The sequence below is a fragment of the Schistosoma mansoni genome, chromosome 4 (assembly GCF_000237925.1).
Source record: "Schistosoma mansoni strain Puerto Rico chromosome 4, complete genome".
Classification (NCBI taxonomy): Eukaryota; Metazoa; Platyhelminthes; class Trematoda; order Strigeidida; family Schistosomatidae; genus Schistosoma; species Schistosoma mansoni.
In genome coordinates, this window is record NC_031498.1 from 29,479,898 (window position 1) to 29,503,624 (window position 23,727).

Below are 23,727 nucleotides of genomic sequence, written 5' to 3' on the forward strand. Positions count from 1 at the left end.
ATAGCCTCTACCAGAGAAGTCCTACTCACTGCCTTCTCGTGCCACAGGTGTTGTTTACGAAACTGAGAGGACGAAAGGCGGCGGTCCGGCGCTTTAACCGGATTGGTGGATAAGGCGAGTCCACCTAGGGGAGTTGGAAAACCTTGATTCCAAACCAATGGTGCACATGGGCTCCAATATCCTGAGGGAACAAATGGCATACGAATCAATCGTTGATCACCGGCTACCATGGGACTGCATCTCCTCACGATGCTCCACTGCCTTGTGAATCAGATCTTTCGGTCAAAGGCTCCGTATGTGGCCCCCTAAGAAAACCACCTACTTCAGTTCGGGCACCTGGGCACTATCACAGCCCTCAAGCAAATCGAATGAGATTTGTGAGGTGCATATGTATCTGGTGCTTCCTTGTACCAATATTTATGTGTTTAAGTAAATAATAAATAAATAGTTCCATTGACGGTTTCTATTATAGAATAAGAACAGCTGGCAAACAACTGTGGAATATGAAGCTATTAACAACTAACTCGTAGTATGAGAAGTTTTAAGAGTGCACATCAAAACAGTTTGTGTTCAGTCTAGTGTACAGTGATGAATATGTACCACTGGGAAGTATTAAATTATGTCAAAATGTCTATTCAATACAATACTGATTTTTTTTAATATTTTATTTAAACACATAAATATTGGTACAAATGGGCACAAGATACATATGCGCTACACAAATCTCAGTTAATTTGTGTGAGGGCTATGATACTGTCCGGCTGCCCAAACCGAAACAGGTGGTTTTCTTAGGGGGCCACACACGGAGCTTTCGACCTAAAGATCTTATCCACAAGGCAGTGGGCATCGTGAAGAGATGTAGTCCCATGGTAGCTGGTGACCAATGATTGATTAATACCACATTTATTCCTTTAGGATACTTGAACCTATGTGAACCATTGGTTTGGAATCAGGATTTTTCAACTCCTTTAGATCAGTTCATGTATCCATCAATCTGATTAAATTGCCATGCAGTCACTTTTCGTCCTTTCAATCTCATAAACAACAATGTGGTGAGAATGTGATGAGTAGGATTTGATTGTTTGTGGTTGTATGTACGTGGCCATGTGAGAGTATTTGGAGATCGAGAGCTGTCTCTCCTTACCCTCAACCATACCAGCTTATTCGTGGGTTGGTATCAAGTAGAAAAAATCATTGCAAACCAAAATAATCTTATAATACACTTGTCTAGATTGTCAATGATTTTTCAGTTGACATAAATTCATGATAAAAACAATCTTCAAATTTAAATAATCTAAAAAGTTAACATACTTATTATAATGAAATCCAATTCTAAAATTTATTCTAATTCATAAAACACAAAAATTGTTATATACTACTTGAAATATGAATATGTATCAGTAGTATCCTCCTAGAAATCTGAAATTAACCATATTTTATTTATTTAAACACATAAATATTGGTGCAATGGGGCACCAGATATATATGCTCCACACAAAACAATGAAAGATGCATATTAAAAAAGGATAATGATGAGGGAAGCCGAAATGTACAACCAGAAGAACTATTTCACTTAAGGAGGTTATGACTACTCTTTATGAAGAAAGCAAATAAAGGTTAGAGCAGGATCGCCACTGGCTTCTATTCTGAGCCATATCTGATAACGTCTCTAGCCACTGTGTTGCGCCATCTCTTGGACCCCAACCATGGAGTCGTGAAGGACCAACAGAAGCCAGTCCTTTGCAGTTTTCTTTCATACCACCACACCATGTCATACACTGACCATCTCTCCGCTTTTTCCAACCAGTCCCACCGTTGGCAAATAATGTACGACGTGGAATTCTCTGAGACGATATTCGTAGAACATGTCCAAAGATTAACCATTTCAAAGAATAATCAAATTATTTAATTTAGTTGTTATATTTATTAACTGTGAAATGATTAATTAATTTTATATCTTGGAACTATTTATCTCTTTTTTATTTCGCCCCTTGGAAACACTTTAGTACGCGTGTGTGTGTGTGTGTAGAAAATGAACATGGAACATAAAATAGTTTCCTTCAGTTTATAGATTTTCTTATTTTAGTATTATTATTATTATTATTATTATTATTAATATCATTATCATTATCATCATATAGGTTGTAAAGATTGGTTTACTTATCTTGATTAATTATGATAACCGAAACGTTTGGGAAAAAAAGGATATTATAACATGTTAATGTATATACATATATACATATACATCTATATAACGGTTTGAATGCTTGATGCGTCCCCCCCCCCTCTTTTTTTAAAATGTGACATCCAAAAGATATTAATGACCAATTTTTTTTAGTATCATAGTTACATACAAATACAGTACTGTATAATGTAAGTACATATACATATATATATATATATATAGAGAGAGAGAGAGAGGGAGGGGGAGGGAGGAAGAGAAATAAAAGTACATGAAGATAAGTAATAAAACTACATTTGTCACTATGGTTTTTCTTTTCAAAGATGTACGGAAATTATAGACAGTAGTTTCTTTTTTAAATCTTTTCTCTCTCCTTTCACTGTTATCTTTTTTTTAACTATTTACAGTACATATCATATTTCATTCTTATTCATGTGTTTGTATGTAATATAACTAGGGATATAGTGGTATCATCATTTGGAGTTTATATGATTCGGCGATTCGATTGCCACAAAACATTCTAGTTACTGATTTACAGCTAGTTATTTGGTTAGTATTATTATTAATTATAATGATAAATTCATCGCACAAGTAAGTGGCTATCAGGAGTCAGTGGCCGAGTGGATAACGCGATGATGTTTGAAGCGAAAGTTACTGGGTTCGAGTGAGTCCCAGAGTGAACATCAACTCTGAGATGCAGGTACATCCGGCTGACGAGTTCCAAATAGGATGAAATGCGCGTCAAACTGGATTCTACTACTAGCCACTATCCATCTTTTCTTAATTATAATGATTATTATATTTCTATAATAACCAGTAGTAGTAATATATCTTGTCATTGAGGTTACATGAATTTTGTGGTTGTTGCTGTTGTAAATATCAGTCAGACATCTTTGTTGTTTTTCTTTGATTGAAGTAGAAAAACGACACTTTAACTATCGTCTATGCTTAGCAGTTTACATTAATTCACTTCCATTCAGATATTAATACTAAGTCTCGAACTTAGCACCCATCAATTTGAATACATCTCTGAAAAACAACACTTTAACTATCGTCTATTACTAAATGTATTCATAAGTATCTAATCTAAGAATAAGAAATGGTATGTATACATTTAGTTGTTTCTTTAAAATGTTAGTAATAGGATATGGAAAATATGTATAAGTACTTCTTCTAGTTAACGTGTTTTCTTGGTGATAAGTCTTGCTGATTGAACACTATACTCGAATCATAAGTTAGTCTCGTAATCCCCGAGCTAGAACTACACAGCCAATTGAACACTAGAGAAAAGTCTCAAATATGCGAGAAACACTTTACTTCGAAGGTTCATCTATGTACAGAAAATATGGGTTTTTTATAGTATTTTAGAAGTCCTTGGGTTTTCCTGAAAATTTTGGAATGCTACTAAACATAGTAGCGGTGTAGTAATCAGCCAATCAGAAACTCTCCATGTGACTTTTCATTTTCGTGATATTTCTAGCAAAACTTCTAATCGGAAGCTGATTGGATAGATTACTTCTTAATGTTTCCCTAGTTTGTCACGTCTGTTGCAAGGAATTTTCAGGATCACCCCAACACTTGGCGACTTAGTTTTCTGCGGGATAAGGTTGCTAACCCTATGCCCAACCCTTTATCCTTTATAAGCGCTTGAGATCGATAGTATCCTCATAAGGGCTTCAGGTGGAGGTTTTGTAAATTGTTCATTTGAAAGTGTCTTCTGGTTTATTTTCTTTAGAAAAATTAGAAAAATCGGGAAGTTTTTTTATAAAGTATACACATAAACAACAAATTACTTTATCAGGATATGAAAATCTAAAATTTAGATAAACAATAAAGTAAATAATAATTTGATTGAATGAATGATTCATAATAGTTAGGTCATAAATTTAGTGTGTTCTATGTAATAAATTGGCGGACTGCTTAAACATCTGGGCTACTTGTTCCTTCCTTCCTTTCTCCCTTCCTTACTTCCTTACTTATTTACTTACTTACTTACTTACGCCTGTTACCCCCAATGGAGCATAGGCCGCCGACCAGCATTCTCCAACCCACTCTGTTCTGAGTCTTGTTTTTTAGTTCTATCCAACTTTTGTTCATTCTTCTCATGTCGTTACTTGTTCCTGCCATCTAGATGTCTCAACAAGTTACCTAATTTTGTTTGTTTTAATACATGATTATGGCTATTAATCGCACAACCTATTCAGGTGAGTTTCTAAAAAGTGTACAAATTCTCGTTATGCAAGTTACAGAGGCCCAATCAGAGATATCGTAGTTCCTGGTAATATACAGCAAAAAGAATGTACATCATTCAGATGTCGATTGACTGGGCTGCTAACTTCTAACTGGCAATCACTGAATATTTATCTTGAGGATCGTGGAGGAAGAAAGGAACGGAAGCTTTTTGAAATACTTTGTACTGAGGTTATTTTTCAGCCTAATATTGTTTGTTTTTGTTTTTTTTCTATGGAAAATTCTCATCAATAAATGACATTAGTTTGTGTATTAATGAAAATAAGTAAAGGTTGAGTGATTGTTTTGTTCTGGCATAGTACTGTTCTCAAATGTGAGTCCATGACTCTGACTGGAACTCTGTCTTACGTCTAAAACAGGTATCTAGTACTCTCATATGTTTCCAATTCCAATGGTTATCATAGTCTAAAATATAATATTATTTATATGTGCTTGAAATCATGAATCAATTGAAGCTAGACCACCGTAGAAAACCTGGAAGCACTGGACGGCCGTTTCGTCCGACTGTGGGACTCCTCACCAGTGCGCATCCACGATCCCGCCTCGCGAGATTCGAACCCAGGACCTACCAAATTCACGCCAGAGCACTTGACCGATAGACCACTGAGCCGGCATCCAACGGTGTTAATGTCTAACTTCAACCAATCCACGAAGTTGAGAAACCATTTCACCAATGTTTTCAGGACTAAATGGCCGTCCATTGCTTCCAGGTTGTCTACGGTGGTCTAGCTTCAATTGACTCATGATTTCAAGTATATATAAAAAATTACTTAAAATCTCCACAGAAAACCCCCCTATAATATTATTTGTTACAAAGTGTTTCTTTAGTAATGTGTGACACATTGTACTCGAATAATTAAAAGGATTTAGTTTTTATCATGAACTGGTTTATTTATTTATTTATTTGAACACATGAATATTGGTAAAAAGGGGCACCGAATATATATATACGCCACACAAGTCAATTAATTTGTGTGTGGGCTGTGATACTGCCTAGGTGCCAAGTCCGAAACAGGTTGTTTTTTTAGGGGGTCACACTCGGAACCTTCGACCTAAAGGTCTGATCCACAAGACAGTGAAGCAACGTAAGGAGATTTATTTCCATGGTAGCTGGTGAGCAACAGCTGATTCGTACACCATTTGTCGCATCAGGATACCTGAGCCTATGTACATCATTGGTTTGGAATCAGGGTTTTGTAACTCTCCTATATGGGTCCCCGTATCCACCAACCTGAATAAAATGCCGTACATTCACTTTTCGTTCTCTTAATTTTCGTAAACAACAGTAATGTCATGAGAATGTAGTGAGTATGACTTCCCTGTTTGTGGTTGTATGCACGTGGTCATATGAGAGCATCTGGAGATGAATAGCTGTCTCTCCTCACCCTCGACCGTACCTGGGCCTTTGGGGGCTCAGTTCATTGCAGATTTGTAGTAAATTGTACTTCACTGATTCAATCAAACATTTTTGCTCAAGATTAACTACTTTGTTATAAGAAGGATTACTTTGGTAAATTACCTAGCAACATTTATAAGGTTATGCAAATCATTAATAACAGTTTTTTTGATGGAGTTTTGTTTTCTGAGCTGGATGGTTCGGTCGTGGAGCTTTCATTGTCCTTCTGAATGACATCATCAGCACAAACTTCGGGTAATCATATTCAGCGCAATCACTCTTAACTTCAGTTGATTTTTAATAATTGGATTAACAAATAAGATAATTGGTAATTGATTTAAGGAAATGGTTTTTAACTCTTGTCCCACTAACCAAAAATAAAGAAAAGGTTATGTGAAATATTTCCCAATCGTTAATAAATCTCAGGTCTATGCCAAGGTGTGTAAACAGACTGATGCTCTTTTTTGAAGTAAAATGTTCTATACTCGTGTAACATGGTAATACAGTTCGAAATATTGTTACTGGGGTATAATTTTTTACAATTTGATTGGTTGATTGTATACTCCTTCATAATTGAATAATGTAGCTTAGTATTCACGTAGTGGATTATTTTTAGATATCACAAGGGGGTTTTGTGCAGATTTTAGTAACTTTATATAGGTAAGATCATGAGTCAATTGAAGCTAAACCACCATGGAAAACCTGGAAGCACTGCACGCCCAACTCATCCCAATGTGGGACTCGTCAGCAGTGTGCATCCACGATCCCGCCTCGTGGGATTCGAACCCAGGACCTACCAGTCTCGCGCCAGAGCACTTAACCGATAGACCACTAAGCCGGCATCCAATGGTGTTAATGTCTAACCTCAACCAATCCATGAAATTGCGCGACCAACTTCCATTGTACTGAGGTAGATTCCTGTCTCTACCTGACATGGATTAGCTCCACTGGCCACGACTTCTCACTAGAACTCCAGGAATTACCTATCGGTTAAGTGCTCTGGTGCAAGACTGCTAGATCCTGGGTTCGAATCTCGAGAAGCGGGATTGTGGATGCGCACTGCTGAGGAGTCCCACAATAGGACGAGTTGGGCGTGCAGTGCTCCCAGGTTTTCCATAGTGGTCTAGCTTCACTTGACTCATGATATTAACTATTTAATGTTGTTAGACTCTTTAGACTTACTAATCGTTATATTGTCTGATATATTCATGTCATTAAACATCTTCATATTACTTAGGAACTCTGCTGTGAATATATCAGAAAATCTACAAGGTTAACTTGATAAGTTTTGTATAAGTTAACCATAGATTATTCACCTTGAAGGTATTCACTCTATTTGACACAAATTAAGACTGTTTGTATGTGTTATATCAATTGAGTGAGTGCGCGCCTTGTTTAATATATGAACGTGATAATCCCCGCTAATCAGAGAGCAGCGAATTATCGATTGGGACTGTGACACACGAAAACCGTACGAGCAGTCTTGAGTACTTATCAGTTCTGCCATCTGCCTAGCCCAGCCAGTTAAGTCTAGAACACCAATAACAGCCTCTGCAATATGAATCATTATTCTCAAACATACTGGGTATATATACCAAACAAACTGACCACATCGTACCATAAAATTGAAAAGAACATTTGTACAAGATTTGGCAAGACGTGTCTGTGAATGTGGGAGACAGTAATTAATGGACTAGGGATAACTCAAGAATGGTAAATCGTATAATAATAGTCCATAAGTCAAAATGAAGCTTATAATAAGAAGGACACGAATATGAATAGTTAAGTTACTTAACAATTATACAATAGGAAATATACATACCATATTGGTCCATAAATAGTCCTCAAACTTTACCATTCCTAATTCTCTTCGGGATACAATAGTATGTTCTTGTAGAAGTTTGACAAATTGATTGATTCATTTAGTAGTTTATTTTACTGTATTGTTATTTTAAAAAAAGAAGTATTTCTGGGCAACATATAGGTAAATGTTAATTTGATCGATATTCATAGGAACAGTATAATCATTAATCATTTCTTCCAAAGTCTTGTTGAAAAATGCATTACAAAAGTAATTTGAAGAATACCATACATAGTTTATAGTGAATTATAGTTTATTTAGATGGTATTACGGAAGACCATAAAGAATTGAACTTCTTAGTGATGTATACCCATAATTCAGTTGTGCATTGAACTCATATCATCTACATAGCATTGGATCACATGTTACGTATGCCTGAACACCGATTACCACGACGCGCTATGTTGACTAGTATTGGCGATGGTTGGAAGAGATTTAGGAGTGGCCAAACCAAAACGTGGCATCAGTCCACAAAGTCATTAACTTCTAGTCTGAGCCATGTTGGCAGATTCAGACTACCTGGTTGGGGTTCGCGTGACTATCGTAACCAATGGTTGGAGACTGTGTATGACATAGCTCAGAATCGATCACAATGGTGTAGGTGTATACACTCTTTATCTTCTCTTAAACTGTGAGATTAACATTGCTTCATATCTATCTTTCTCCCTGTACTATATCTTTATATACAATCTTTCTTTTATGTACTACCACCACTAAATTAACTACTTCTATGAATTTGATGTTGATCTTGTTGTGCTAACGAGGTATGGCAACTTGGACCGATGCATATATGTGCCTGATTCTAAGTTGTAGCTGACTGACTGACATTGAAATAAGATGTAGTATAATCCCTATATTCAACTTCTATCCGTTTGTCGTAATATAACAACAAAGTTACCCTAGATACTATGTATGAACCTACAATGAATGAATTAAATCTTTCATGAAGTTGTAGTTACACTCTATTGAGATATCATTATTTGTATAATCAATATTATTAGTTGATAATAAGCAATAAATGTAGAATGTCACACTGTTTATTTATTCCTGATAAGTCTTGCTGATTGAACACTATACTCTGATCCGAAGTTAGTCTTCTAACCCTCCGAGCTAAATCTACACAACCACTTGGACACGAGAGAAAAGGCGCAAAATATGCGAGAAACACTTTACTCCAACGGTTCATCTATGTACAGAAGATATAAGGTTTTTATAATATTTTAAAAGTCCTTGAGTTTTCCTGAAAATTCTAGAATATTACTAAACATAGTAACAGTATAGTAATCAGTCAATCAGAACCTCTACATGTGACTTTCTAGCAAAACTTCTAATCAAACGATAATTGGATAATAATACTTCTTAATGTTTCCTGAGCTTGTCATGTCTATTGCAAGAAATTTGCAGGATCATCCCAACAATTCCCTCAAGAATAAACTATTAAAATAAGTTACTTCAGGACACTTTTTCCTCTATTATTGGGGGGTGTTTTCTCCAATTTTTTTTCTTTTTTTTTGGAATATATTTTAAAACTTATTACAAAATACAAAAAAAGGTGTTTAAATTCCCAAAAGGTTTATTAAGATTGTAACTTATCCTTAAATGATAGATATAGGTATATATGATGATTTCTTACTGAGTAATCTGTTTGTTTAGGATGAAAACTTTGTTTTGTTTCCCCTGTTTCTCTGTCTCTACCTCCCTCCCTCCATCCCCCCTCTCTCTCTTTCTCTCCATAGAAATAATATATACATGATTGTTACTAAGACATGTTTCCAGAAGAATTACAAAAAAGAAAAAAAACGAATAATAATAATATCAATAACCATGTTATGCAAGATTATTATTATTACCTCATTTCATAGATACCTAGGTAAGTAACTAGACAAATGACATTTCCATATCATTGACATTTATTCATAAGACTTTAAAAAAAAGTGAATCAGATTAGAAACAAACAAATCAAAGGACAAAAATCATGTTCATCTTATTTAGATAATATAAAAAATACATTTGTTGTAACTAACTTACTTTATTTTGCAAGTGATAAGTGACTCATATTACATTGAATATACATATACATATTGAAGTAGTTAGTTAGATTGTTTCCTATGTTATCCGAGAAACGAATCTCATCTTAGAAAAAGAAAGAAGAAAAAGTACTAAATTCTTTACTCAGAATCCCATGGTAACACCTATTTGGAGGGTGGGTGAGGGGTTAGGGGGGTGGGGGTTCTTTCACTTCATTCTTATTGAACTTTTTATTCAATAAAATCTGATTGATATAAGTATTCATTGAAGATGAAATATTCTTAAGAATGTTTACAATTTGTCATAAACAGGGTTTATATTGGATACTTATATATAAGTAGAAGTTTATAGACATCTTCATAATGATTCTTGAGTGTGAAAGAAGTACTTTTGTTTAGTTAACTTTTTCAGTATTTACTATAATTTTAATTTCAGAATTAAAAGAGAAAAATATGTTCCGTCTTATTCAATGGTTATCAGCTGGATGTATATAAACTATAGTGTTGATGTTCTCCCTGAAGTTCGAATCTAGTATTCAACGTTTAAATGTCAATGCATTATCCAATAAGGCATTGAATCCAGATAGCCAACAACCAGTATAATGAGTATGATGTTAGTTTCTATTTATAAGGGATGCCCTGGTTTGGCCGAGAGTGGGAAAAGTTCGTTCTCTCTCTCGAAATGCTCTCACATAGCCTCTGTCAAGGAAGTCCTACTCACTGCCTTCTCGTGACATTACTGTTGTTTACGAAATTCAGAGGACGAAAAGTGAATATCCGGCGCTTTAACCGGTTTGGTGAACACGGAAAGTTCACCTAGGGGGGTTGGAAAATCCTGATTTCAAACCAATGGTGAACATGGGTTCCAGTATCGTGAGGGAACAAATGGCATATGAATCAATCGTTGGTCACGAGTTGTCATGGAACTACATCTCCTTACGATGCCCCACTGCCTTGTGTATTAGACCTTTAGGTCGAAGGTTCTGAGTATGGCTCTTTAACCAAACCACTTGCTTTAGTTTGTGCACCTGGGCAGTATTACACCCCCCACACACATCACATCAGATTTGTGTGACGCATATATATCTGGTTCCCCTTTTTACCAATATTTATGTGTTTAAATAAAATAAAATAAATGTAAGGGATTAAATTTGAGACATAAACTTGTCTCAGTTAAAGAAGTAGTTCATCGTGAAATACCTTGGACAAAGTCATATTCAGTAGAAATCTCTACCTTCCATGTAAAATAATAACAACAAAATAACGAAAGTAGTTTATTATCAACTATATTGAGAATTGGCACTTACTAACTGAGTTTAACTTAATCATGGTGTTCTTGTTCACCCTGAAACTCATTTTGTTTGTAAAAAAAATGTGGTCACTAAATTCTTTTGCTAATTACAATACACATTTACTTAAACTTAAAAGAAAAAGTCAATATTCAAGTAACCAGTTAAGATACACATATCCTAACAAACTTACTTACTTACGCCTGTTATCTCCAATCGGGCATAGGCTACCGATCAGCATTCTCCAACCCACCCCGTCCTAGGCATTCCTTTCTAGTCCTATCCAGTTGTTGTTCACTCTTCGCATATCTGTCTCCATTTCCCTGCGTAATGTGTTCTTTGATCTTCCTCTTCTACTTTGACCTTGAGGGTTCCATGTGAGAGCTTGCTTTATGACACGGTTGGGTGATTTCCTCAATCTGTGCCATTTTCAGTTCCAGCGCTTCTTTCTGATTTCTTTCTCCGCTGGAATACATGGGTTAGCGACCACCATGGAAAACCTGGAAGCACTGAACGGCCTTTTCATCCTATTGTGAGACTTCTCATCAATGCGTATCCACGATCCCATTTGCGGAATTTGGATCCAGGACTTTCGGTCTTTATAATATCTCTTCTTGAGGATATCTTTTTTTTAATTGAAATGTACAAACTTCACAAAATACTGTCCAATGCGTTACAGTTTAATATTACTATAAATAATAGTTCATAGATCTGACTATATACCTTTGAATTTTTTAAATTTGGATTTAAGAAAAAGAAAAAACGTAAGTATCATGTCAACAACAACAACAACAACGAAGACAAAAACTGACATCTCCCCTTCCAGCCATATAAAATGCTGAAACCTAGTAGGCTCTTCTGGAGAAAAGTGCTACATTGACATGTTAACCAATATGAAACATTAAAATGGCTACTTCTTATAATCAATCAATATCAGAAATGTTGAATTTTTGTTTGTTGTTTTGGTTTTGGTGATCAATGAGAAGTTTTGATAATTGGTTATTCAAAATGAAAAAAAAAAGTTTTGAGTGAAGAAAAAAAAAGAAGGAAACAGTATGTATGTGTATTTTATCATGTTGGCATTTTGTGTATGTGTGTGTGTGTGATTGTATGTAATGATGGTCTCTTAACAACTGTGATCATATTGTTGTACAAAAATTTATCTAAGACAGTTGAACTTCTACCATAATTGTGGTATAGGGTAGTTAGAAAGATAAAAATATATGACTAATATATGGTGTTGTGTACTTGTATCTTACCATTGTTATTTAGGACTGTTATTGATCCGTCTCTTGTTAGAATATATGCATCCTGTGTAAATTGCCTCAATATTGTCTTAAGTTACAACCACTATATGCAAAGATGGATAGTGGTTAGCAGTGGAATCCAGGATGTGCATTTCATCCTATTTGGAACGAGATATCGTGATTGCTGGCAATATACAACAAAAAGAATGTATATTATCCAAATGTTGATTCCTGGATTGCTACCAACTAACTGGCAACCACTCAATATTTATCTTGAGGATAGATCAAGAAATAAGAAACGGCAACTTGTTGAAATACATTGTGTTGAAAATTCTATATTGTAACAAAAATATAATATTGAATAAAGCTAATAATACACTTAGTATTGTTTTTTTGAATCTTCCCATTGACGTTTAGGACTTCAACTGGTCAGTCTTTAATTGACATATGTGCATACTGTGCGTATTACCTTGATATAGCCTTAATTCACAAGCATTATAAGCAAAGATGGATAGAGACTGACCAGTTGCAGTCCTAAATAACAATGGGAAGATTCAAACAAACAATACTAAGTGAAATCAAAATTCACCCCATTGCACAAGCAAGTGACTTTTAGGACTCAGTAGCTGAGTGGGTAACGTGATGGCATTTGAAGTCAGCGGCACTGGGTTGGAGTCCCAGAGTGAACATCAACTCTAAGATGCAGGTACATCCATCTGACGAGTCCCAAATAGGACGAAACGCGGGTGAAACTGGATTCCACTACTAGTCACTATCCATCTTCGCTTACAAAGCTAATAATAATATTAACTGAAATCAATCTTTCAGAGTTTAACATTCTTTGTTCCGAAAACTTGTATTTATTATGAAGTAGCTTCAATAAACAGACGTTAATTATTGGTGAATACGTGTCCGTTGACTTAATTTTAACCCAACAAACACCTTCTGAATGTAAACTGAACTCATCAAACTATGTAAGTTTAACATTATCATCAAAACGCTAATCCTCAATTCTCGACTTGGATAAATGCTTCTTTTTCTGCGTAACATATCGTTATTTCGAGATGTTGTGTTGGTGATGGTAACCAGTTAGAAATCCTATTTGAATAAAGTTTTGCACAAATTGCCACTCGTCACTATAACATACCTGTAACTTTGAGGAAGCTAATGCTTGTTGTATGATTTGAACCAGTATCACCCAGTTTCACACCTTGATAAGCTACCACTGAATCATTAGGGCCCCAACTAGTATTCTTTTAAGATAGACAGTAAGAGCGTCCGAAAAAAGCTTTTTTGAAAAAAATATGGTTTTTTTATAGATTTCTCAATACTACTTATTTTCGCACACATCAGCATATTCTACGTCGTTATTTATTTATTTATCTATTTGAACACATAAATATTAGTACAAAGGAGTACCGAAAACATATGCACCACACAAGTCACTTGGTTTGTGTGTGGGCTATGATGCTGTCTAGGTACCCAAACCGAAGCAGGTGGTTTACTTAGGGTGCGAAATTCAGGACCTTCGATCTAAAGGTCTAATTCAAAAGGCAATGGAGCGACGTGAGGAGATGTGGTCCCATTGTAGACGGTGATCAACAGTTGATTCATACACCATTTGTTGCATCAGTATACTGGAGTCCATGGGTATCATTGGTTTGGAATCAGGGTTTTCTAACTCCCATAGATCGATCCTCCGTATCCACCAACCTGATTAAAGTGCCGGATATTCACTTCTCATCCTCTCAATTTCGTAAACAGTAATGTGGTGAGTATGTATTAAGCATGACTTCCCTGTTTGTGGTTGTGTATGCGTGGTCATATAAAAACATTTGAAGAGAGAGAGAGAGCAAAGAGTCCTCACCCTTGACCGTGCCAGGGCATTTGGAAGGCATACATACTATATACTACTATATACATATCCGTTTAAACAGAGATTAGAAACCCAAATGCCAAATGATTTCAAGTTTAAAAGATATTCAATATACTACTGAAATGTAAAATGATACAAAAATTTAAACAAACCAAAAAATCTGAATTCATTGTCTGACTCTCTCTTTCCCTCAGTATCTAATTATTATACCTTAGAAAAGGTAGATACAATTTATGTATATTTTAATACTTATAATTAATAGTAATGTGGTGTGGTCTACTTATATCCATATAAGTAGTATATGGTGTTGGTCAGACATAGAATGTATTTTGGCAGAAGATCGATGAGGAGAGAAATGAAACGAAGCGCAATCGGTAGGAAAATGCATGAACAATGAAATTAGAGAAGAAACAATGAAGATTGAGACAATTGATGGTTATTTTGCAAATGAACTATTTACTGTTTGGTCATCAGAATTTAGTGAGATAGTCTGTAATTCTTGCTTTAATACATTCGATGATCCCCAGTTTTGTTCTGCTCACTACAGTAATTATTGTCGATAATTTGGTTGGTGAAGATGTTATTTTTGTTTGCTTATTGAAACAAAGAATAAACGTTTGCTGTTTTGTTTTTTGCCATTTGAATGGGGTTTTAGTAAAGGGATCATTAGCCGAACAACTATTGGAGTATGTATATATACATAGGTATTTGACTAATTATGATTTCAAGTAAAATAAACGTTAATAAAAGTAAGTTTTTATCTCTTTTAAATGTCGTTTTAAAGCAAAGTGATTTGGCCAACAAAAGCAATTTGTACGACTTATAGTTTATTTAGAATTTCATTGGGATTTATATAACTTCAATAGTGTTTACATGGCAATAAATAATATCAGAAGGGGTTTTGTGGAATTTGTTGAATTCATGAGTTAACTGAAGCTAGATCACTATGGAAAACCTGGAAGCAATGAACGGTCGTTTCGTTCTATTGTGGAACTCCACAGCAGTGCGCATCCATGATCCCGCACCCGCAAGATTCGAACCCAGGACCTATCGATCTTGAGTGCGAGCGTAGGATCGTGGATGTGCACTGCTTAGGATTCTAACAATAGGATGAAACGGTCGTCTAGTGCTTCCAGGTTTTCCATGGTGGTCTAGCTTCAATTGACTCATGAATTCAACTTTAAATAATATTTTAAACATGTCAATTGTCAATCTATTGATAAACTCAAACAAATGTATTTAGTTGAATATGATAATATAATGAAACAAACAATGTACTAATCAATCATTGGATAGATATGATATATATTTACGTTTGCTACTTGATTAACGTAGAATACGATATATAACTAACGGCGCTTAGATGTTTAGAACTCTACAGTCACAAATTAGAAGAAAAGTGATTGTTGAGTAAGGATCAAAAACGTACAGAAGATCATGAGTATTTATAGATATTGGAGTTAGCTATAACATCATTATAATTCAGCTGATCCGCAAGGAAGGACTTTATGCTAACGTCTAATGATAGCATGTCACTTTGATGTTCGAGAAAGCACCATCTGGTTTTCATTGTGTGGAAAGGTTTCGTCTCTTTTACCGCCCACGGAGGCCCCGTCGTGCTTTCCAAAAGCTTTTTCAACAAATATACACAAGAAATATTCTATATTCATTAAATAAAAGAGATTCATTTGGGTTCTCTTTATTCATTGGTAGTATTTTTCACTAAGTACAATATGGACTAAATTCACTTGGTATTGTTTATTTGAATCTTTCCATTGATGTTTACAACTGCAATTAATCAATTTCTTATTGATAAATGCGCATACTGTGCGTATTTCCTCGATATTGCCTTAATTCACAAGCATTGTAAGCAAAGATGAATGGTGGCTAGCAGCAGTATCCAGGACGTATGTTTCGTCCTACTTGGAAGTATTCAGCTGGGTGTACTTGCATCTCAGAATCGTGAAGTGAACATCAACTCCAAGATCCAGGTACACCCAGCTGACGAGTCCCGAATAGGACGAAACGTACGTCCTGGATTCCACTGCTAGCCACCATCCATCTTTGCTTATAAATACAGATTGTTAAGTAAATCTAATTATATGGTTACATATGTGTTTTTTTTCTACTTACAAACTATACACACTATGGAATATTGATGACAAATAAATTAATAGTTCTATAATTACTGGTAGGTCCTGGGTTCGAATCTCGTGAGGCGGGATCGTGGACACGCACTGCTGAGGAGTCCCATAATAGGACGAGTTGGTCGTCCAGTGTTTTCAGGTTTTCCCTGGTAGTCTAGCTTCAATTGACTCATGATTTCAACTATGAAAATATTGTTAAATTGTCTATTTTCTTATTTCAGATTAATATTCTGTATGCGATGAGTTCATGTGATGAATATCCAGTGGGCTGCAGGTTCAAATTTTTACTTCATTTATTCTAATTTTTTCTATGTGTTATAACTAGTTCTCATGTACATACTGTGCGGATTGCCTCGATATTGCCTTAAGCAACAAGCTTTGTAAGCAACGGTAGGTGGTGGCTATCAGTGGGATCCAGGATGTACATTTCATCCTAATTGAGACTCGTTAGCTGGTTGTACTTGCATCTCAGACTCCTGAAGTGAACGAACATTAACTTCGTGATGCAGGTACATCCAGCTGACGAGTCACAAATAGGACGAAACGCACGTCCTGGATACAAACTATACTCACTGTGGAATATTAATGACAAGTAAACTAATCCTTCTACAATCACCTATTGTTAAATTGTCTATTTTCTTTATTTCAGATTAATATTTTGTATTCAATGGGTTCATGGGATGAGTATCCAATGTTCCATGTCTTATCTAATGAGATTACTATTATCTAAAATGTACAGAATTATTTTAATAACATTCTACATTATTATCAATATTAATCCCTTATTTTCATTGAATACTTCTAATTCCAAAGAGACTATTCATTTCAGCAAACCGGTCATTATTGAATCACCAACTGATCTCATTACTAATGAGAATATATTAGAATTTACATGTAAAGCTGAAGCAAATCCAAAACCTTTGATTATCTGGTATAATGCAACTACAAGTCAACCTCTTGAAGATAAATTACAAACTAGTGGTTATCAAACAAGTATACATGTCAATAAACACTTAGGTAAACTAATGATCTCTAATCCAGTACCAGGAAAATCTTATTCTGTTTACTGTAATGCATCGAATTCAATTGGTTGGGTAACAACTAATCCACCTGTGATTGGAGCGGTTATATATTTAAATTTTGAATTTAATTTAAATCCATCTAATACTGAAGCCAATGAAGGAACTAGTGTAACACTTGAATGTCTACCTCCAAAAGGTCTTCCTAAACCTAAAATTTCATGGATAAAAGATAATAAAACTGTGATAAGTCAGGATAAAGTACAGAATCCTCATGGTTTAGATTTTTCAAATCTTAGAATTATGCCAAATGGAAGCTTAAGAATACATCCAGCTAGTATTAAAGATACAGGAAATTATATTTGTGTTGCAATGAATCCAATTGGACAAAGACTATCTCAGCCAGCATATTTGCGTATAAAAGCATCGCCTCATATAACTCCAAAGCACATACGAGTAAGACAAGGTCAACAAGTGAAGTTGGTATGTCCAACCAGTAACGACAAGTTAATAAAATGGAGTCGTCAATCAAAACAACCTTTCACTATATCTGAAAGAATTCAACAAATTAAAGAAGCCTTAATAATTAATCGTGTACTTCACTCTGATTCTGATATTTACATCTGTACTACATTAAATGGTGAACAAGGGGAAATACATCTTACTGTTGAAACACCACCAATATTCTTAAAATCACCAATTGATTTAATATTAAATATTGGTGATAAAGCTAAATTTGTATGTGTAGCAAATGGTAATCCTAAACCTGGTATCTACTGGGAATTACCAGATAATACTCCAATTTTTCCAACGGATAATTCATCAACACAATCACTTAGTAGACATCTTGTTCATACTGATGGAACATTGGAAATTGATTCAGTCACATTAAAAGATGCTGGAAAATATCATTGTATTGCACATTCATCTATTGATATGATACAAACAAGTGCAGTTCTAAGAATAAGACGTAAAAAGAAGAATACAACCACCACCACCACCACAACAACAACAAATTTGAACCAACATCAAAATGTTAATCAATTCAAAACAGAACATAAACTTCCTCCTGTTAAACATTCAGCCAAGTCAGTGAATTATGTACCACCATATATTGGTTTACCACCATCAAATAAAACCCAATTGATTGGTGAATCTGTATTGATGGATTGTGAATTACCAAAATTAGTAAAGATTATTCATCCTAATGAATTTCAAGATTCTCATCATCATAATGATAATCTCTTTGATATTCAAAGTACAGAAAATTGGCGGCTCAGTTGGAGACGATCATCTTTCATAACACACAACAACCTTCAACAACAACATCCGAAAGAAATCATTCATGGTGAAGATGATAGATTTCAAATCTTTCAAAGTGGTACTTTACAAATCACTGATCTTCAACTCAATGATTCTGGACAATATACCTGTTCATTAAGAGATGATACAAATATCAAATATGAAGTAACGGTTACTTTAAATGTTCTATTAACTCATATCAAAGAACAAATCCAAGAAGATCCACTTACATCACCGACTAATCTTCAATTATTAAATCAAACAGAACAAAGTATTACTTTATCATGGATGATACCTCATATAAACAATTATGATCAATCAATATTATCAATCAATTATTGGATTGAAATTTATTCCCCTAATATCTCAAATCAAGGATGGTTCATCATTGAACGTAATTGGCCGATTAATATGATTACATTAAATAATCTTAATTATAATCAATTATATTATATTATAATACGTTGTAGATTATATAATGGACGTATAGGATGGGCAAGTTATCCATTTGGACCTATAATAATGAATATTAATAATAATAATAATAATAAAATCAATAACCAATTCAATAATCAATCAATAATCAATCAAAAATCAATAAAATTAATCAATATCCAATTAAATGTTTTATCATTTAATACAGTACAAATTAGTTTTAATTTATATGAACAATTATATATATTATTAAAAATTAATGGTTATATAATATATTATCGTAGTGTAGAACATATGAAATGTTTACATACTACTTATAATCATCATAATAGTAATATAATTAATCATTATTGTAGTTTAAATCCTAAAAATTATAATCCATCTATTAGTTATCATGATATATATAAACGTTTAAAATTAATGAATCAACTCTATCAAGAAGAAGAACAAGAACAACAACAACAACAACAACAACAACAGGAACAGGATAATGTTACCGACTCAATTAGTTCATTACATGGTATTATTTCCACGGTAACTATTGAAGAAAAAAATTTTCACCAAAAAAATTATACAAATAATCAATTAATTCAATTGATTAATCATAAAGTAATAACCATGTTAACTAAATTAAAACCATTTCATTGTTATGAAATAGGTATTAAGATAATATATAATCATATATTAATGAATTATATACATACTACTGATATATTTACTCATAAAGTATTGACCTATGAAACAAATCCAATATCACCACCTAGAAATATTTATATAAGTTGGTTATATAATAATCATATAGAAATAGGTTGGATACCACCATTAGTATCAGATTGGAATGGTATATTACTTGGTTATATTATATATATACATAATGAATTATTAAATACATATCATAGTATTAATGTTAGTTCAGATAGTAGAAAACTTATGATTAGTTTAAATAAATTACCAAAATTAATAAATATACAATTAGCTGCATATACATGTATTGGTATTGGAGTTAAAAGTGAATTACTTAAAATTGATTTTAATCATCCAAATATTTCACAAATCAATAAAGAACCGACAACATTAACGACTGTCGAAGATGTTCGAATCTCAACGGATTCTATGTTGATAAACTATTCAATGAAAAATGAGAAATTAATAAATCAACCATGGTTTATTGGTGCAATGATAAGTAGTTTATTAGCATGGTGTATTCTATTTGGTATGTGTTTATTATGTTGGATACGTCGTAATAAATTTTGTAAAAAACGTCTTACATATGAAATAACACAACCGAACTTTCAATACCTTACCACTGTAGATAGTAGAGATTGTAAGAGTAAAACGAATAACATAGATATTAAATCTATTGGACAATGTAATGGTTATTCAAGTCATCATCTCAACAATATATCTATGACGATAAGTAGTAGTTCAGGTGAACAGACATATGAAACCAAAATACATCCTAAAATTACATATTTACCAGTTAGACAACCATTAGAGAATATTTCAAATGATAGTTCAAAAAGTTATGGTCTACAATATACAGAATATTCTGATGAATCTCACATGAAATCTTCATCTAAGATGGATCATTTCCGTACGGTGAATGGCGGTATAGGAAGTCCTATCAATAATAATAATCATTCGGTTATACCACAATTGGTTCAAACATTTACTAGACAATTTATACCAAATTCATCAAAGGATATAGCTTATTTAACTAGTGATATACATGATCCTATAAAAACTAATTCATCCCATTTTACCTCTGGATCACAAACAAGTTCAGAACCATTTGATTCAGCTATTTATTTAGAACAAATATCAAATAGACAACATTTTAATGATTCTTCAGGTTCTATATTAATACCATCAACTATAATGACTACTATAAATGGTAATATAAATGAACAAATTTATTCACCTATTGTAACACCCTATGCAACAGTATCTATTATACAAAATCAAAATTGTAATTTAGGATTACAATCACCAAAGAAACAAACACATTTAAATAATCAGAACAATAATAATCACCATAACAACAACAGTCATAATAATAATAATAATAATAATAATCATTTCAATGATAATACTTCACAGAATATGTATATAACATGTATGGATTTAACTACTTGTCAAAAAGCAATCAATATACCAAGTTCCTTATAACTAACTGAATATCTTCATTACAGTTGAATGTGATACTGCCGTTCTTGGACTTATTATAAGTGATACCATGTAATCTAAACTACTTATAATGCTTCTTCTTTTTCTCTCCATATTTTGTAGATTAAGCCAAGGTTACTTATTATTCTCATGTTTATATTATACAAATTGAATGATAAAATTTGTTTAAATGGATTAAATTTTTTTTTAAAAATTGGGCATAGATAAGATAATATAGTGTACTGAAGTGAATTAACTGGGTTAACTGTCCGGAAATACTCTGGTACAGTCGAGGATGGGGAGCGTTAGTTCTACGTCTCGAAATACTCTCACATGGCCACGCGTATATAGCCTCTACCAGAGAAGTCCTACTCACTGCCTTCTCGTGGCAGAGGTGTTGTTTACGAAATTGAGAAGACGAAAAGCGAATGTATGGTGATTTAACCGGGTTGGTGGGCACAGAGGGTTCACCTAAGGGAAGTTGGAAAACCTTGATTCAAAACCAATGATGCAACATACTGCGTATGAATCAACTGTTGGTCACCGGTTTCCATGGAACTATATCTCCTTATCTTGCTTAACTATCTTTTGGATTCGACCTTTAAATCGAAGGTCCCGAGTGTAGCCCCTAAGTAAACCACCTGCTTCGGTCTGGGCACCTAGGCAGCATCACCGCTCACACAAATCAAGTGACTTGTAAGGCGCATGTGTATTTGGTTCGCGATTGTACTAATATTTATGTGTTCAAATACAATAATACATATAAGATAAATCGGCTGAGCTGGACTGGACATAACATGTAAATTAAATAGTTATCGAAGGAAACGTCTTCTAGTTCTATAATTTAGTACGTATATTCAGAAATTAAAGTTGTTCTTTATATGAACGAAATAGTCAACTAATTTATTATGGTTTGGATATGCGTATCAGATAACTGAAATTGTAAAACAACCAATGTAACTACGATTTTTGACTTTCTCTCAATCAGTTAAAAAGAAATCAACCATATTGATAAGCAAAGATGGATAGTGGCTAGCAGGGGAATCCAGGACGCGCGTTTCGTCCTATTTGGGACTCGTCAACTGGATGTACATCGATGGAAAGATTCAAACAAACAGTACTAAATGAATTTAAACTTCACCCCATTGCACAAGCAAGTGGCTATCAGGACTCAGTAGCCGAGTGGATAACGTGATGGCGTTTGAAGAGAACGGTACTGGGTTGGAGTCCCAGAGTGAACATCAACTCTAAGATGCAGGTACATACATCTGACGAGTCCTAAATAGGACGAAACGCGCGTCCTGGATTCCACTGCTAGCCACTATCCATCTTTGCTTACCATGTTTGTGAATTAAGGCTATATCGAGGAAATACGCACAGTATGCATATATACCAATTAGAGACTGACCAGTTGCAGTCCTAACACATCGATGGGAAGATTCAAACAAACAGTACTAAATGAAATTAATCAACCATATTGTTTTTTCTATATGAATTCGTGAATTCTCTATTAGTAACAGTTGTTCCTTTATGCATTAGATAGTTGAAATGATACTTTAGCACCATTATTCTCGGTATACTGTCATATATTTTCTAAGCATTTCCGGAGAAAAAAAATTTGCTCTCGTTATATCCGTCTAATCTTATTTTTAAACTATAAAGATGATTTTCTGAATAGATTGTAGAATATGGAGCATTTGTTATTTTCGAACAAAACAAGTTTCTATCCAATTTAGGGGATGGAAGTAGCTGCAGATCGATCATTGATTAATTTTTATGTGTCAAATTCGTTTAGTAGCGGTGAGAAAAGTGATATTGAGAATATAATCTGAGAATAATCTTTGAACTCAATGACAGTAGCCTTTTTAATCAACAAGTCAGCATCAAATAATGAGATACATCAAAGCAAATGGACATGAATAAGCCATTGATAGTGTATATTACATCATCCAGAAGATACAGGTGCTTGTTAACAGTTTTCTACGCAAGATACTTTGGATCGATCGACCAGACACTATCAGCAACAACCTACTGTGAGAGAGAACAAACCAGATTCCAGCGGAGGAAGAAATGAGGAAGAAGCACTGGAAATGGATTGGACACACATTGAGGAAATCATTCAACTACGTCACAAGGCAAGCAATCACATGGAATCCTCAAGGTCGAACGAGAAAAGGAAGACCAAAGAACACATTATGCTGAGAAATTGATACAGACATGAGAAGAATGAATAAAAATTGGATAGAACTAGAAAGGAAGGCCTAGGACGGGGTGGGTTTGAGAATGCTGGTATTATACTTAAAATCTTATTAATTTGCATCAGTTCATAACTGTTTAAAATCTATTTCCAGTAATTTATTAGTTAGCTTCAAAAAGGTGAAAACTCCAATTTGTGGAAAATTTTAAAATCGTGAAATGACCAACGACATTTTCTTTAATAGTAATAGCAATCTTCTAATCTGAATTTAAAATTTAGTTCGTTTCTCGGTCAGTTTATAATAAAATACGTTTTTCTATGGATCACTGATAA

General features: G+C 34.0%; 1 protein-coding gene across 1 annotated transcript in view; it reads left to right on the plus strand.

Annotated features, from left to right (window-relative positions):
• Smp_141410 (putative cell adhesion molecule) overlaps positions 1–23,029 on the plus strand; it is a gene marked incomplete at its 3' end in the record, with an annotated part of 69,942 nt that extends 46,913 nt beyond the window's left edge. The window contains exons 11-14 of the mRNA XM_018797432.1: positions 17,089–17,364; positions 17,449–18,990; positions 19,948–20,975; positions 22,934–23,029. Of these exons, the coding sequence (XP_018652474.1) occupies positions 17,089–17,364; positions 17,449–18,990; positions 19,948–20,975; positions 22,934–23,029 (2,942 nt within the window). The remainder of the gene's footprint in view (positions 1–17,088; positions 17,365–17,448; positions 18,991–19,947; positions 20,976–22,933) is intronic.
• Positions 23,030–23,727: the final 698 nt, after the last annotated feature.